This window comes from Plectrocnemia conspersa, unplaced genomic scaffold (genome assembly GCF_051122295.1).
Source record: "Plectrocnemia conspersa isolate PC_06_02 unplaced genomic scaffold, ASM5112229v1 ptg000001l, whole genome shotgun sequence".
NCBI classification, from domain to species: Eukaryota; Metazoa; Arthropoda; class Insecta; order Trichoptera; family Polycentropodidae; genus Plectrocnemia; species Plectrocnemia conspersa.
In genome coordinates, this window is record NW_028277165.1 from 2402782 (window position 1) to 2420766 (window position 17985).

Genomic DNA, 17985 nt, shown 5'->3' on the forward strand with positions numbered 1-17985 from the left:
ATGTTTGCTTTTAAATACATAATGTTTGATCATTTTTAATAGTTGCTTTAACAAAATCATTTTTAATTACATTTAAAGCTAAATTTCGAGTCCTAGATTATCCGTATAAAAATTATAAATATACATATATATAAAAAAAAAATATTTTATGAAAAAATTAAGTAAATTTTATTTACTTTAAAAATAAAAATATTCTAAAATGGTTATAATTTTGTATTTTTGAGTATAGTTTTAATTGCGTATTTTATAAAAAGCATAAGTCTCTAAAAAACAAACTCAATAACAAAAAAAAGAAATCCCCGAGTTATCTTAGTGGTAATAAAAAGTGCAAATATTTTGAACTGAGAAATATGAATTAGTGTTGAAAGAAATGGCTCAAATACGATTTACCAAAATGGGCTTACATATTTTATCCTTCGAGGTACATAATAATGTCGGTAATCATTTTATAAATAAACTTAAGATTACTGCTTCTAGTTTAAACAACAAAGATAATTAAGGAATACTTAAAAAGCTGCAAAATGCCTTGTTATTTAATAACAAAATTATTGTTTATCATATCACATTATTCAACCAAAGCAAACGAAGCTTACCAAAAGATACAGATTAACCTAAAACACAATTATGTACAAATTACAGGTACCTTTGGTAAGTTTATTTTATTATTTATTTTTTTATCATTAAAACATCCCGTCATGTATTCCGATCGGAATCAATATCAAAATAAAGACTATAAGATTGCACAGACATCTTTTAACATCAGGTGGCACGGCAATTGGTAACAAAACTAATGTTAAACGTCGGACTTCGTGAGCAATGCAAACGAATATATAAGAAGTCAGCATTAAGTTCAAGATGGGAAAACCTGGAACGAGAACTAAGACTCCGTGAGTGTCGGCGGCCAACCAAATATGATGCTGGCAAACAAAGAGTTCCAGAGATATATCGCCGAACCAAGCCAATAAGCTTGAATATCTGGAGCGCAGAGCTCCTGAAACGTTCCTTAATACTATGTAACTAATAATCGGGATGGCTCCGGCGTAACTGTGGATTTCGTCACACTCTTGCTTTCCGCCGCATAAGAACGGAACGGATAACCACCCGAGCATTACTATTAAGGCCGTCAAAGCTGCACCTATCGCTAGTCTCGGCGAGAATAGATTACCGTACGAATTATCATCTATTAAGTTATATCGCTGAGCTAATACGAAGCAAGCGGAAAATATGGCACCGCAAAGCATCGAATATCTATCCTGCTTCCAATGAATCCACCATTGTTGTATATCGTCATCGGTCGTTACAAACAAAGCCTTCCACGGCCTCGTAACGAACACTTTTTCAAAGAATACTTCAGACATATAAAGTACAGTTATGACGACGAACAAACCGATGAATTTCAATACGAGATAAAAATACTGATAAGGATGGCCGTCGCTACTGTGAGCCGTCACTTGAGGAGGCAAAGCCAAAAAAGCATACAATAAGACAAACCAGAACGATACGACTGGCACAAAATGATAGAATTGATACGGACGATTCATGGAGAAGCAAAGAACGATCGTCATAAAATTAAGGCGGAACAATACTTGAAACAACCTAACTAAACCAGTGTTTCCGGTGTGCCAAATGTAATAGAAGTGACCGTATCCGGTTAAAAACAAATATCCACTATTCAAGGCTCTCATTAACATATGAATCGGTAAAAGTCGGGCTGCTCCGGTGCTCTGAGCCGCCAAGACTAACAACTGCATCCAACCTCGCCATTCCAGCGTTTGATCTCTGTGTAGCACTTTAGGGCTTCTCGAATCCTCGGTGAAAAACAGTCCTAAAACCAAGACGTATCCGACGGGAAGCCAGAAGCTCCATTCTGAGTAGTATTTGTTTTCTTTCATGAAGAAATTTGTCCGATCGCACAGGTAGAAATAGCAGATTATCAATCCGAGCGTAGATATGGCGCAAAACATATCATAAATGTTCGGTTCAGTGGAAGGTTTTGAACTATTGGTCGATAGAGGTATGTAGACGTGTACCTTTCTCTTCTGGATGCATCGGTATACAGTAAGAAATGCAGTTATTATTATGCTGGAAAATATAAAATAGATATAAATAAAATACATTACATATACAATAATCATTGGACTGTTCAAGATGTTTCCGAACTCTTATAATATTTTTAAGGCAGTGTTTTGGTACACACTGCTTCATATGCCGATTATAATTTTTTTAAGCTATACTGATATGGTTTTATTTAAAATTTATTCGGATTTGGAACAACACAAATCAATGGAATTGGTCTAGCTATGATTAATTTAAAATATAAATCAGAACAGAAGGGAGCTGTTGCCATTCATTCTCTGCATCGGAATAAATTCATAACTCATCTTTTAATGTTTTATATTGCAACTTAAATTAATATGTAAAGCTTTTGAACAATACTATACACTAAATAAATATATAACACATTTTCGAAATTTCAAGAGCATACTAAAATGCTCAATTAACGAATAATAAAAATTTTAGGATCGAAATAAGGCTCCTTACGACCATAGTATCCTTTTATGATAATTATCTTGACTTAAGATAGCTAAAATGCAGTGGAGTGCCGTGACTTTAAAACGGGACTAGGTATGGAAAAAAAATATATATTTTTTTTTAATTTCAGTCAGCAAATAAGATATAATGAATTTCACAATTACATTAATTTTTTATATACATATTAAATTTCTCTCTTTCAACCGTAAATTTATTTATTTTAAATCTTCCGTTGTAACCTGACAGACAATGTGTTACAACGGGGTTAATCTGTACCAACTGGATAAGTCAGTCAGACATAATCAACACCTACAAGCAAGTGTTAAATACCAGACAAACTTTAAAGTTATAAAGAAAAATTGTGAAAAAATTTAATTAATCTATAAAATACCATAAATAAATAGAACAATTAAATTAACTGATGATGGTACAATTGAATAAATTTAAAGTAATTACGTGAATTTTCAAAATCATTTATTTATACGCAAGGGCAATCCTAATATAGCTTTTTTTGAAGAAATTTCTTAATTATTGTATCGAATAAATTTGTTTGATTTTCAATTTTTCAGGCAAATTTTTTTTTTGGTCATTAGTGAAAGCGTGAAAAGCTTGGCTTCACCCCGAGTATTGCGAACTAATGTTTTTATGCTTTGCAAACATGAGAAGGTACGTTCGATTGTTGAAGTACTGACTGGAATAGTGGAGATCAAGCAACAAAGCTTATACATTTCTGAAAACGCTTCTTCCTCCAGTTCAATTTTCAAGTCTCCTTCCATATATGTATTCAAGAGTTCTGTGTAAATGTGTTATTTTAACAAAAAAATATTTCATATTGTTATTTGAAAGATACAAATCAAAATATTCATACTAAAAATTCTGTAACTGTTTGAAGAGAAGAGTAAATTATAAATAATAATTTTATTAAGAGTAAAGTATGAAAACTAATCAGTAAACGGTACGTGTTACTTTTAAAGATCAGGGTTAGATATAAACAGCACATTAGTTTATTTTAAAAGTTGGGAAATATTTTGAACAAGAAAACAATATTTACCATCCAAAAAATATCAAGAATGTTATCATCTGAAAGATGGTATATGTTTCGGCAGACGAACAGCAAGTTCCATCATTGAAATTCATATGATCGTTACAGTACATATTCAGCAAAATTTGCGTATCGTGTCTCAAAGCAGTATCGCTTAAAAGCAAACCGTCTTCTGAAAACATTCCACCGGCAATTAAGCGCGAAGATTCCCACATTTTTACCCGCGAATGAATCAACATCTACAATTATTATATGAATAATTAATATGTCATCATGTATCTTAATATGTGGCGATTCATTATCATATTTACCTCGGCAGCAGCTAAATTGTATAGCTCAATCTGTTGATTGGTAATAACGCTTCGATCTGATTTTAATTTATCACTATCTACCGGCTCTTGCAGCACCCACAAAACGTTAGTCTTTCTATTGCTTAAACTATCAATCGGTTGGACCAGTCTCGTTAAGTTTGTTTTATATTCTTCGAGTGCAATCGTTGAAGCGTTTCGCTCTTTAATAATCGTCGTTCCGCATCCGGCTATTATAGTATTGGGCGGTTTATCGCCGTTCTTCCACTTATTGAACTCGTCCACCATCTTCTTCGAAACGTAAGGACTCCAGACGAACTCGGCAGACAATCGCAATTTAGCGTCATTATAAAACAGATCGGATTGATTGCTCGGTTTGTGTAAAGTTATATCCGTCACGTCTGAGTCGCTTTTTACTTTAATATGAGCTATAAAAATAAAATATATTAAATAAAAACAATCGATCAAAACATAAATTATAACACAATAAATAAAAAAACTCACAAATGAAAGATAAGTACATTTGACGTATTCTCGAATCGCCGATGAATACGAAATGGTTATAAGTGCCCCAGAACGCTAAGTACCGTAAACAATGTCTCGAATCTCTGATAAATGATTAAATAGATTAAAATCGACGATAATGTCAGATTAGAATATATAATAATGATTACGTGTTTGAATATCGATGCAGCATGCAGCCGTACGGTTGCCATTCGTGGTCACCTTTATATCTACCGGCCGATAGAAGCCATGTGCAAGAATCGGGTCCTGTTGAGGAAAAATAATCAGAATTGCACAATTATATTGAAATACATACCTAGTTGAATTTGCAAAAAGTGGCAAATACCATATAGTAAATGTAGTAAACCATGATAACCGATGAACGCTAAAACAAGCAATAACGCAACGCGGGTCGCATTTGTAGCGTTTAGTTGTTCAATTACTCGTTCCGGCCGGACCCGCATTTTGACTGCATTTGACAGATGGTTTAGCCTTAGCAACTTAAATATTATGCATAAATTTATACTTTTTCAATTAAAATAATTGCTATTTAATGCTTTGTCTCTATTAGAAAACGTTTTTTCAACAATCAAATCTCAATTTTTTCAGTGCTTCAAATATCATTTTAGCCTTCACTTTGTAGGATTTTTGCTTAAGTTGTTAATCTTTTATTTTGGTATCTTTGAATTATATATTATCTATAATATATTAGCACTTTAATTTCAATCGATAAGTATTTTAATTTTAAACAAATTGCGGGACGTTCGGCATTCTTGCCCTCTTTCACCTCTAAGCCTGTGACATAATTTATGGTAGCCGCCTAAAAGCATCCTTCGTCATAATATAAAAAAAAATATTTGCCAATCAATGAACACGTTGTACAGTTTCAATAAGAGTAAAGCTTCTATAGCTCTGGAATCACTAAAAGTAATATGATTTTTCGATTTTAATAATTTTGTATTTATTAATAAAGGTAGAGGGAGTAAAGTACAATTTTGTAGAAGCAGCCCTGTATACTAAAATTGTAAATGAATATTATTAATTATCATCAAATTATATAAATTTCTAATACAAAAGTGACAAAAAAATTCAATCTATAAATTAAAAAAATATGATTTTTGACATGTTTTTGTGAATTAAACATTTTTATCCTGTAAGAAAAATATATTTTTTTATAAAAAAAATATTCGAGTTTAACGGAAAATTATATGATATTCTAATACGACCTCGAATTTATTTTTGCTCCGTGCGTTGCTATAATTAGCAATGTTCTGTGTTTTCGTGTTAATTGAATTACCAGACGAACAAATTTTGCGTAAGTAACACTGTTCTTTCGGCATACTGGCAGCACCGCGTCTTTGCTGTCATTCTCCATCAGCTGCGGCTATCGGCCGATATGGCGGCCGTGTCGCCCGCTGAGGTGATAATTCCACATTCGCATATTTTCCCATATCGCGTTTCATTTTCAATAACGTTTTCAATTTCGTCCGCAGAAACGTCTTCAAAAAGAGCTGATTTCGTTAATGAAAGAGCCTCCGCCGGGAGTCAGCGTAGATGACGACCAGGCCAGCACTAGTCTCGGATCGTAAGTTGGGCCGATTGCCGATTCGCAGCTCGCTCGAATCATAATCGATACTATAATGTCGCTCGACCGAATCGGTTCTTTGTTCAGTGCTAGTCCTATTTCTGCATACATTTATCTAATTAAATGCGGGCAGAGATAACAATTTTACGCATTACACGCGACCACGTGATATTATTGATTTACGTCAATTGACACCGTTTCAGATGGATCATACATATGGAAGGCACGCAGGGGACCCTATACGAGGGGGAGAAGTTCCTCCTTCAGTTCAAATTTAGTTCTAAATATCCGTTCGATTCACCCGAGGTGATTAGACTGCGTTATTTATATGACGATATGTAACTAAGTTAATAAATATGTTTATTTTGTTTTCTATAGGTAACGTTCGTAGGTAATAATATACCGGTGCATCCGCATATATATTCCAACGGTCATATTTGCTTGTCCATTTTGACGGACGATTGGTCGCCGGCTCTATCGGTCAGATCCGTCTGTTTATCTATTATGTCAATGCTGAGTAGCTGCAAAGAAAAGGTTCAACTTTTATTTGATTGATTAATATTAGAAACTACGCTTTCCGCATGTTTTAGATGGAATTGAGATGTAATCACTTTTAAACTTATTATTACCACTTTTGCAAGAACAACCATTGTAAAAACGTTATATAAAGACGAACTAAGTAAATTACCCCAATTTGGGTAGCAAATAATATTTAAGGGGTAGCATTATAATAACAATAAAAACTTTTTTTTTCTTAGAATACCTCAAAATAAAAATCTTAAAGCGTAAAGCGCTAAAATATGTAACTATATGTATAATGGTTTTTCAGAACACAACTATTCTAAAAAATGGAACAAATTTGCTTGTTAGCTAGCCAAAAATCTCGCATTATGTAACAAGATAGAAGACGTTCTGACTTCTAATAATAATAATTAAAATTTTATCTGCTGATCTGTGAAGTACCATCATTTTGAAAAATTATTAATTTAACTTTATTCACTTTATTAGTAATTGATTGAAGTGGAATTAATTTTATGATTGCTTTTTTGGTATACTATCAAAACGTAGAAAGGATCATTTTAATACATTCAAAAATCATGTTTATAACTATTGGAATCTAATCATTTACAATTATTGTCCTTTTAAAAAATGCATATCAAGGAATAAAGAAATATATTTTTTTAAATATATTCTTTCATATATTGTATAAAATATCAGGTTTAAAAATAATAACTTGTATTAATTTTACTAAATTATGTATTCTTCGTCTTTTTCTATGATTATTCTCCACGTGTTTTTACATCTGATTCGAAAAATAATGTATTTTTGGAAGCAATAATAATACTAAAATAAACAATAGTCTTTTGGAGCAATGTCTGAAGAATACGGTGGGTGAAAAAGGAGTTCCCAAGAAAATCCATTGATGTTTTCCATCATCTTCTTGGATAGATGAGGGCGAGCGCTGTCTAATTATAAAATTAACCTTCTTTAATTTATAATATATAGTCTTTTAAATTAAACGAATTATCTGAGCACAGTGTCATAAATGTCTGTCTATAAAAAACTCATTATGAATTATGCTCTTCATATCCCACCAAATGCATAACATTATCTTATTGGGGTTTAATCCTGTTTTCGGGATTAAACCCCAATAAGATAATGTTATGCATACTCATATTCCACAAATTAACCTTTCCTAATTTTTTAAATGTCTGTTAATTGAAAAGATATTTATTTTCCCCAGAGCCGGCATTGCCTCCGAGATATGTCACTAAATATTTAAACGTAAAATTTGATTTCCCTTTTAAATGAATTATTAATATTATAAAAGTAAGCAATCGTCGATTGATACATAGTCTCGAACATATAGCATCTACTTCAGTTCTAAAATGAAGAACAAATTGAATTTCGAGAGATGACAGATCTGTCATAGATTTTTTTATATGCTAAGATCTGTAACGGTTTTCACAATTTTAGATGAGAAAATAATAAAATTGTTGCCGCTGATAAAAACTACATCTTAGTAAAGTTGAAAATAGTATCGAAATAGCTTCGATAGCAAGAAACCTTAATTCTGATTAAGTGAAAATTAAATAAAACAATATTTTATGCAGTTTATTTTTGTTAGCTGTAATTTTTTTTATGACGCTGGTTGTTTTTCAAATATGGTCTTTGATTAGATCTTGACTTCATTCGTCAATTGGAAAGTTACATAACGAGCGTTTTTAATATTTATTTTTGTGATAACATATCTCATTTGTATTAGAGAGTATAGTGATTTTAATATATTGTAATAATATGTTACAGAAAAGACCGAACGACAATGCTTTATATGTAAAAACATGCAGCAAGAATCCAAAGAAGACGAATTGGTGGTACCATGGTGAGATTAACTTAAATTTTAATAGATTTCAATCAAATTATATACATCAATAAAATTAATTTTTATTTTCAGACGATTCTGTTTAGTTATTTTAATTATTCATCGTCATTTAAAAGCAATCAGGACGTGAAAAGTATCCAGGATAATTAAAAATCGTTTTTATTTACAATTTATATATTTCAATTTAACTATAACATTCAGATACAACATTTATTTGCTACGTTTTTTTAATATACCAGTACTTAAATCTCCGTCGATCCTGATTGTACACGTTTTACTTACATTCCAAGTTCACACTCCCGATTCTTCGATTGACGTGTGGAGTACTTAATTTATACAGAGAATCTATAAAAATGTTTATAGTTCCTTTCATATCACCGGCTATATATGTATGTAACTAAAGTCTTGTATTTAATTATTTTAAGACTAGTTTTATTTATGCGTATTTTTAATCGAACAAATGTAAGTAAAAATTACCTTTAAATGTTATCATTGTATGCGATTAAAAATCTACCCACGTATGCTTGATCTGCGTCACTCGTTTATAAATTTGTTTAGATTGTATATATACATATGTTTGTGGCGACTTAAGTTATTTAACAAAAACACAATTGTATTCCTCTCCCTCGGCTTTACAGGTCGTTTTAAATATTTAAAAAAATAAGGATCGGATGTACGCTTTTAATTGTCGATCGCATTAACTTCATTGTTCAAAAATGTATGAAATAAAGTTTGAAATCAACACAATTCATTCGCATTATAATTTGATTTCCTTAACTTTCTCAGCGTAAAGATCGTGATCCCAGACGGCAGCCAGAACGCCGTCGTTGTTGGCTTTGTCGCTGTCGTAAGAATAATCGATGGGTTTGTTTTGCAGCGTCGTCATCTTGCCGCCGAGCGCACTGAGAATCGCGTTTCCTGCGCAGATGTCCCACTTTTTAATCTTCGTCGTGTGAATATAAACATCGGCTTTGTTGTGGACGACCTCTAAGACTTTATAGCCGGCCCCGCCGGCTGATACAATTTTATGTTTAGAGCCGAAAGCTCTGGACGTGAAGTTTTCAACTTTTCCTTTGTGCGATAACGATACAATCACAATCGGTGATCTGTTGGAATTTTCCATCTGAAAAATTATTTTTTCTTTCAATCGCAGGAACATTATACATATTTGGACTGTTTCCGAGATATTATATTTCATCCAATACATTGAGATAATATTCAGTGAACAGCAAATAACAAGCAGTTAAATAATTTTGTTAAAAATAAATATTAACTAAATACTGACTATTTAAGTAAAAGTAAAAATAATATATACCTTTGATGGTAATTTAAGATTTTTTGAGATTCCTTTGGTGGACCAAGCCCAAGATGTTTCGTCTTCGAACGGTTTGTGTATTACGCCTGCGATTGGAAAACCTTTAACAGCAATACACACCATCGTCGTGACATAATGATACAATTTTTCTAAAAATAAAATTATTTGTCGTATTATTATAATGAAATTATTATTAACAACGAAATAAATACAAATACCTGTAAATTCTTTAGTGGCATCTAAGGGATCGATCCAAATTGTGACGTCGTCTGGATTAACTAATTCATCGTTCAAATCTGACATGGCATCCTCGTCGCTCAGTTCTATGTCTGCTTTGATCGTTGTGGGACATTTTTTATTTTCGATCGACTCTTCGGAAATTATCCGTATAGAAGGCAAAGCCTCCTCTAGAACGGCTAGCATCCGACAATGCGAGTTGTAGTCGGCGTCCGTGACCGGCTCGTCTACGCCTTCGTCCGTTTTACCCTTGGTGCGAGCTCCGGTGTTCCCCTTGTCGGTCACGTCTTTGACGGCCGCCCCTCCGGCTACGGCCGCGCGCACTCCGGCCGCCAGCAGACTTTTAGCGGTGACCTTAGCGCGAGATTCTTCCGCCGCCGGCTTTGGTCGTTCGACCTGATCGTTTCGGTCGGCCTGCCAGCCAAAGTGCACCAAAAGGATCAACGCCAAGACCCCGAAGACCAGCGCCCATCCTTTCCGGTTCAACTTTATCGTTCCGCCCAAGTTCATCATGTCATTTTCACTTCGACACGGTTTAATTCCTAAACCGTCAGCTTGCAGAAATCCAGCTGTCACAACAGTCACACCGGTGTTGCCAGCGCCACGTGTCAATGCTCGATGCGCAGATGTCAGTGTTTTTTTTTAAGTATAGTTCATGGCTCGGCAACCTATGACCCGCGGGTCACCAAGTGACCCATTTGAGTTCTGCAAATAGCATTTTTTTAAATATATGTACATGTGCAGGATTTCGTGTTATGATGTTACGACCAGACCACATATATGGTTGTTAGGACCAAAAATATTCACTGACCCGAATAGTCTTATTAGTAGTCACATTTTAAATTTTTGCCTCGCAACCAAATAAGGTTGCCGAGACCTGGACTAAAGTTTTATAAAAATAAATTCCTTAATATCTTAACAATGCATATTTCTAAAAATTATTTCAATTTAAATAAGCTATTATGATTTTTGTGTTTCTCAAAAAAAAAGAGCTTTAATGACACTCGAACGAAAAATTATTATTAAAAAATAAACAATTGGTAGAGATACAAACGTCTACAGCTTATTTTGAACGTTCTTTCAGCGTATTAAAATGTATAAAGACCCATCTGAGACATTTTATATCGCAAGACAGGCTGAATGCTTTTGCTGCATTAACACTTTGGTTCTTAAAACTCTTTGACCGCGGATAACACCTATAGAAGTCAGCAAGAAAATCGCCAGTGTGCTATAGGCACCTATAGGTGTCATGAACCTTTGAGCCTTGTAATATGTTCTTTTTTGTGTAATTTAAGGTTGAAAACACTTTAATTTATTGAAGTAATATTTAAATAAGTTCATTTAGTGGATGTGTTGTCTATCGAGATACTCGAACTGGTTAGTTCTGAGGTCTGAATCCAAAACACGTGTGCTTTATTGAGTGTCATAACGACGATCGGAGTCGACTGGTTATCAAAATATGGACATTTTCGAACACCGTAAGACGGCGTTCGCGAACGCATACAATAGACGAAACGGGCGTAAACAGGATGAGGTAATATTGCTTAGCTTAATTCGTTCATAGCCGAATACGAAAGAATTTCAATTTTTCGCTTTATTAGCGCAGAGAACTTAAACGCACACAATATACCTATTTGGTGATGATGCTCAGTGTGAAAACCATGCAGTTCTTAATGCATTTTGTCAATATCTTGATAATAATTCTCAACTATAAGGTTTTTACTAGGATTAAAATATTGCTAGCAGTGGGATTTTTCACGAGCTACTGAATCACCACAACAACGCGAAACAGATGATGCAAGTAGAGTGGGAATTAGATGATTACGACAAAATTTGTCATATGCTGATCGAAACGAACAACGCGAAAATAATCGATTACGCATGCAAATGAATAGATTGCATCAATCGGTAACACTTGATCGTACTGCATTTTGCAAATTGCAAAAGGATACTTCTGCAGAACGTTTTGCAAAACAACTATTGTAACCGATTTTTACAGTATCACACACTCAAAAAAAGAATTGATTCAATGTGTATTCAATGCGTATCAAGATATCATACATTACAATAGTCATCAATGATTAAGTTAACGTGAAACTTTCAAAAAACGTGAATATAAATGTTATTATCATCAACATTGGTCCACCCCGTTTTTGCTATCTTATTATTTTTTATTAAATTAAAACGACTTGTTATTAAATGGTCAGAATTTAAATAATATTTTGGTCAGAATAAAAATAAATTTTCGGTCAGAATTTTATTAGCAAAATGGTCAAAATAGATAATAAATGGCCAGAATAAAAATAATAAACGGTCAGAATAAAAATAATAAATAGTCAGAATAAAAATAGTTTAGTCAGAATAAAAATGGTATACAATGGTATAAAAATAACACATAGTTATAATAAAGTAACTTGCTGTCATATTCACATATTTTACGCAGGAAAATTGAAGTTAACCTATTTTATTATCTCATTCCAATTGTGGTACTCACATATGCGTCTTCGCTTTTTGAATAGTTAGTCATAGATTGGATGATGCTGGACAATTACAAGATATACCGAAATGAGAACAAATCAATACAATATAATTAAAAAAGAGGTTAGGTTGTTTGGTTCTACAGTGAAAGTTGTCGCGTGCGGGAGCGAGACGCCTCCTGTTTTCTAAATAAATTTGTAAGTATTTATAAATAAAAACCATGCTATAAAATGAATTTTGTTTTATTTTAGAATGTTACACGTTGATTATCATTCACCGTAGTGGTGGTAGCGAAGGTCTAATAGTTGGTTTTAACAAAAGCTGTTGATTCAGCGTTGGCGCGTCAGAATTGTCAAGATGTAAACGACAGACGCGTCGAATAATTGTACCAATCTTAATTAATCGATAATCGATCTTAATCGATAACACTATTTCCATCTGAAAAAATCGAATCTGACCATGTGTCAACATAAATCTTACCATTTAATATTAATGCTGACTGGTCCGATTTCAATTCTGACCAATTAATATAAATTATGACAATCTAATATTTATTCTGACCATTTAATATTTATACTGACCGATAGTATTCTGAACGATGTATTCTGACCATTTAATATAAATTCTGACCCATGCAATATAAATTCTGACCTAAGCCATGTTAAAATTCTGACCTGAAAAATACAAGCCAATTAAAACTATATAAATCTGAATGGTTCGAAATTGTCCCATTTTTTGCCATACACGAAATTGATGGTATTTGAACCAAACATTGGTGGTAAACTGTCATTTCGAATAGAATGGCGCTTATCAAAACTGGTATAATTCATTTTATGGTTTTATTTTTACGATCGCAATTAACATATAAATTGTATTTTGATAATTTGTTTGTTAGTTAATTAGATAATCACTTTATCTTTGCAGAAATTGACATGGAAAACGACGAAAAATCGCTTATTTCCGTTGACACGATTCAATGTAAAGTCGAGGTAATGAAACGTAGTTACATGTAGCACTGTTCATCTATATTACCTTACATTGTGTTTTCTTTTTAGTTCTTAAATTTTACTCACGAAGACGATGCCCTCGAAGATACATTCGTAAACGGCGTACAAGTAGATGACATGTTTGAAATAGGTTAACCGTACTTAACTTATTACCCTTTTGTTTTTGTATTTCTTTTAATATGCATAAAACATTTTTTGAAAACTTTATTTTAACTTTGCATTGCACCAAATTATTTCTTGTAGCGGGTGGCGAAAATACATTTTTAATTATTTATTTGAATATCATTTCAGAAACGCACGACGTTAAAGATATACTTACCCTGAATACTATCGGAATGAACGGTTTATCTCAACAAATTGACAATGTCGCCAAAGTAATAATCGAATAAATTTCAATTTTTATATATATTCAATATTTAGTATTTACGAATAAAATTATCATTTTAGGAACCAAAAAAAAAAAAATGCACCAGATATCAACGTATGCATAGTGATTCTTCCAAGAAAGAGTTTGGAAAATATAGAAAAACATTCAAAAGCAAAAAATTATTATCATCTCATATAAAAACTCGTAGTAATGTTTGTGTCTTTGAATGTGATAAATGTGGAAAAACATTCAAAACTAAATTTTCAGTTAAAGTGCATATACAAACTCATAATGATGTTTGTGTCTTTGAATGTAAAAAATGTGGAAAAGCATTCAAAACCAAAAAATTGCTATCATGCCATATGATGAGTCACAGCAATGTTTATGAATTTAAATGTGAAAAATGCGTAAAAGCATTCAAAACTAAAATTTCACTTAAAACGCATATAAAAACTCATAGTGATGTTTGTGTCTTTGAATGTAATAAATGTGGAAAAGCACTAAAAACCAAAAATAGTCTTTTAATGCATACAAGAACCCATAGCAATGTTTGTGTCTTTGAATGTGAAAAATGTAGAAAAGCATTTAAAACCAAAAAAATACTATATTGCCATATAATGAGTCACAGCAATGTTTATGAATTTAAATATGTAAAATGTAGAAAAGCATTCAAAAGCAAAATGTCACTTAAAAAGCATATAAAAACTCATAGTGATGTTTGTGTCTTTGAATGTGATAAATGCGGAAAAGCATTGAAAACTAAAGTGTCACTTAAAATGCATATACAAACTCATAGTGATGTTTGTGTCTTTGAATGTAAAAAATGTGGAAAAGCATTCAAAACTAAAAACTCACTTAAAAAGCATATAAAAACTCATAGTGATGTTTTTGTCTTTGAATGTGATAAATGTGGAAAAGCATTGAAAACTAAAGTGTCACTTAAAAGGCATATACAAACTCATAGTGATGTTTGTGTCTTTGTATGTAAAAAATGTGGAAAAGCATTCAAAACCAAAAGAGAGCTAACATGCCATATGATGAGTCACAGCAATGTTTTTGAATTTAAATGTGAAAAATGCGGAAAAGCATTAAAAACCAAAATTTTACTTAAAAGGCATATAGAAACTCATAGTGATGTTTGTGTCTTTGAATGTAATAAATGTGGAAAAACATTCAAAACTAAATTCTCACTTAAAATGCATATAGAAACTCATAGAGATGTTTGTGTCTTTGAATGTAATAAATGTGGAAAAGCATTCAAAACTAAGTTCTCACTTAAAATGCATATAGAAACTCATAGAGATGTTTGTGTCTTTGAATGTGAAAAATGTAGAAAAGCATTCAAATACAAAAGATTGCTTTCATCTCATATGATAAGTCACAGCAATGCTTATGAATTTAAATGTGTAAAATGTAGAAAAGCATTCAAAAGCAAAAAGTCACTTAAAAAGCATATAAAAACTCATAGTGATGTTTTTGTCTTTGAATGTGATAAATGTGGAAAAGCATTGAAAACTAAAATGTCACTTAAAAGGCATATACAAACTCATAGTGATGTTTGTGTCTTTGAATGTAAAAAATGTGGAAAAGCATTTAAAACCAAAAGAAAGCTAACATGCCATAAGATGAGTCACAGCAATGTTTTTGAATTTAAATGTGAAAAATGCGGAAAAGCATTAAAAACCAAAATTTTACTTAAAAGGCATATAAAAACTCATAGTGATGTTTGTGTCTTTGAATCTAATAAATGTGGAAAAGCATTCAAAACTAAAAATAATCTTTTAGTGCATACAAGAAGCCATAGCGATATGTAAGAATTTGAATGTGAAAAATGTAGAAAAGCATTCAAAAGCAAAAAATTACTATCATCTCATATGATAAGTCATAGCGATGTTTATGAATTTAAATGTTAAAAATGTGGAAAAGCATTCAAAACTAAAATGACACTTAAGAGGCATATGATAACTCATAAGGATGTTAATGAATTTGAATGTGAAAAATGTGAAAAAGCATTAAAAACTAGCTCAATGCGTATAAGGCATATTATAACTAACAGCAATGTTTGTGACTTTAAATGTAAAATATGTGAAAAGCGTTAAAAAAACAAATCTTTAACGGCGTATAATAGCTCATAGCTAGGCTTATCATAATTATAAAGCTTTAAACCGGGGCAGCTAAAAAAGTGTTGATATTTTTTTCGGAGGACCGAAAGCCATTCGAAAATTTTGTGAAATTGGCACTAACAACAAGCCTACATTCGCAACTATAAATGTGGAAAAGCACCTTAGAAATAAAAAGTCTTTCACATCATATAAAAACTCATAGCGCTGTTGGAGATTTAAAATGTGAAAAATGTGGAAAAGCATTTTAAACTAAATCTTCATTTTTATGCCATAATTCATAAAGATGTCTGTGACTTCAATGTGAAAATGTGGAAAAGCATTCAAAAGTAAAAAATATGTTCAAAGCATCCTTGTGTACTTATGATAACTGAAATGTTTGTGACTCTGAATATGAGAAATGTAAGATTGTGTAGAAGTTTAAAAGCAAAATAATATTTTCAAGAATAACAGCTATGTTTATGAATTTAAATGTGGAAAATAATTAAGCTAAATCCTTATATAATAACTTATAGAAATGTTTGTGATTATAAGTGTGAAAAATAACTGTTATGTTTATGAAATTGAATCTTAAAAATGTGGAAAAAAAATCTTTTAATGCATATAAACATATATATTTTAAATGTGTGAAAGAATTGATACAACAAAACGTTTCTTGAAACAAAAAAAGAACTTATGGATGAATAGTTTGGTGAATAATATAAATCGGAGAAGCTTCGTTTAGAAATTACAATTTTATTTGTGTATGTAGATGTGTATAAATGTATGATATATAAATAAATAAATGTAATTTTTATCGATAAATATCGATTTTCTTTTATTGTCTATGCAAATCTATATTTACATTTGTGACTTTGAATGACAAAGATATGGAAAAACATTGAAATATATAATCTTTGTGTGTGTTTCTAATGTTATCGGTAATAAATTACTCAACCGTTTGCCGGTCGCAACTATTATTTGAAATATCCCATACTTTGTTAAATCCTATGCAGCGTTTTTTCACTTTGTTTGTATATTTAAATTAAAATAAATTCTATTAGTATCTGAGATAGTTTTTATGAAATTGTATTACATTTTCAACTAGTCTTCGTGACATTCAAAAGTGTATGTAGGGTCGGTACGAGTGCAAGTTTCGAAGGGGGCGCCATTTACCCAATTCATCCATAATTAAAGAATGAATTAAAAAAAATTGAAACGAGCGAATTTCAAACGAAAGCAATGTTACTTTTTCTGATATAGAGTAAGTGCATCAATATTAATGCAAGAGCTAACAATCAAAAATTGTTTCTGGAAAATAATTTGCATATTCCTTAAATTTAGTCACGTTTAAAAGTGCCATAAATTTTAAATTATCAATATCTTTAAAACGATCGATAGTATTCGTGGAAATTGTTTAAAGTATTTCGGAATATCGAGCTTTATACCTCAATTTCAGACCTATATTATCAACGTGATTTCTTTCTCTATGTAACTCCTCAATCCTGACTTTGTCTCATAATGGGTCAAAATCTTCTCATTTGTTATTCAAAAATTCCACAATTTTTTTTTATTTCACTTGAACAATAATATATGTCGAACGTTTTTTTTTAAAAATATCAAACAAAATATCGGCAGAATTAAATATGGGTGAAAATAGAATGGGATAGAAATTAAATTCTAAATCTTGTAGATAGCGTCTAAGTGCTTATGCATTAATCACAGCATTAGAATCCCATTGATCTTCATCTTCGATTATTTGATCAAATATTATTATTAATTCTTTTCTGAATTTATAAACCATCTTTAAAATTCTACTAATGTAATAGCCGCAGGAAAACGTTTCTGTATTTCACAATCGAGAAGAGATACTCTTCTTGAAGATTTACAAAAAAATTATGAAAATGATATATATTTGAAAAACCGCATTGTATCCTTAACAGATTGAGATAAAACAAGATTCAACCCAAACACTACACTTATCTAAGATTAAAAATACATTTTCAAACTTAAAAGCAAGAAAACAACACTTTAAATAGAAACTTGTTATATCATTAAATATAGGCTTACCATATTTATGAAACTCTAAGCTGGGACAAAAAAAAGTTATTTCGAAAATTTTTACATG

The 17985-nt window shown here is 31.6% G+C and overlaps 3 protein-coding genes and 1 long non-coding RNA gene across 4 annotated transcripts; 2 read left to right on the top strand and 2 right to left on the bottom strand.

The window, feature by feature from the left end:
* Positions 1–209: 209 nt before the first annotated feature.
* LOC148238413 (N-acetylneuraminate (7)9-O-acetyltransferase) lies at positions 210–4892 on the bottom strand. The gene is made up of 6 exons (XM_088202440.1): positions 4733–4892; positions 4557–4653; positions 4387–4490; positions 3886–4310; positions 3584–3813; positions 210–2082 (listed from the first exon to the last, which is right to left on the bottom strand). Exons 1-6 carry the CDS (start codon positions 4848–4850, stop codon positions 681–683), a joined length of 2376 nt encoding a protein of 791 aa, XP_088058566.1. The 5' UTR covers positions 4851–4892; the 3' UTR covers positions 210–680.
* An 818-nt stretch (positions 4893–5710) lies between these two features.
* LOC148238414 (ubiquitin-conjugating enzyme E2 W) lies at positions 5711–9101 on the top strand. Its single transcript, XM_088202784.1, has 6 exons — positions 5711–5806; positions 5880–5971; positions 6175–6277; positions 6350–6505; positions 8279–8354; positions 8427–9101. The coding sequence occupies exons 1-6, from the start codon at positions 5783–5785 to the stop codon at positions 8438–8440; spliced, it is 465 nt and encodes a 154-aa protein (XP_088058910.1). The 5' UTR covers positions 5711–5782; the 3' UTR covers positions 8441–9101.
* LOC148238415 (putative inositol monophosphatase 3) lies at positions 8511–10519 on the bottom strand. Its single transcript, XM_088202667.1, has 3 exons — positions 9888–10519; positions 9670–9818; positions 8511–9477 (listed from the first exon to the last, which is right to left on the bottom strand). Exons 1-3 carry the CDS (start codon positions 10417–10419, stop codon positions 9112–9114), a joined length of 1047 nt encoding a protein of 348 aa, XP_088058793.1. The 5' UTR covers positions 10420–10519; the 3' UTR covers positions 8511–9111.
* A 2624-nt stretch (positions 10520–13143) lies between these two features.
* On the top strand, positions 13144–16682 carry LOC148238416 (uncharacterized). Its single transcript, XR_015812095.1, has 5 exons — positions 13144–13203; positions 13309–13373; positions 13440–13521; positions 13683–13765; positions 13839–16682. It is a non-coding gene; the product is annotated as an uncharacterized LOC148238416 (long non-coding RNA).
* Positions 16683–17985: the final 1303 nt, after the last annotated feature.

Coding starts and splice junctions, on each gene's coding strand:
- LOC148238415 (XM_088202667.1), bottom strand. CDS start 10,419: ATGATGAACTTGGGCGGAACGATAAAGTTGAACCGGAAAGGATGGGCG. Junction 9,819..9,887: donor TGCCACTAAAGAATTTACAG/GTATTTGTATTT, acceptor TTTTATTTTTAG/AAAAATTGTATCATTATGTC. Junction 9,478..9,669: donor ATCTTAAATTACCATCAAAG/GTATATATTATT, acceptor ATAATTTTTCAG/ATGGAAAATTCCAACAGATC.
- LOC148238413 (XM_088202440.1), bottom strand. CDS start 4,850: ATGCGGGTCCGGCCGGAACGAGTAATTGAACAACTAAACGCTACAAAT. Junction 4,654..4,732: donor TTTACTACATTTACTATATG/GTATTTGCCACT, acceptor TTTCCTCAACAG/GACCCGATTCTTGCACATGG. Junction 3,814..3,885: donor ACAATTTAGCTGCTGCCGAG/GTAAATATGATA, acceptor TAATAATTGTAG/ATGTTGATTCATTCGCGGGT.
- LOC148238414 (XM_088202784.1), top strand. CDS start 5,783: ATGGCGGCCGTGTCGCCCGCTGAG. Junction 5,807..5,879: donor CGGCCGTGTCGCCCGCTGAG/GTGATAATTCCA, acceptor TTTCGTCCGCAG/AAACGTCTTCAAAAAGAGCT. Junction 5,972..6,174: donor GCCAGCACTAGTCTCGGATC/GTAAGTTGGGCC, acceptor ACACCGTTTCAG/ATGGATCATACATATGGAAG.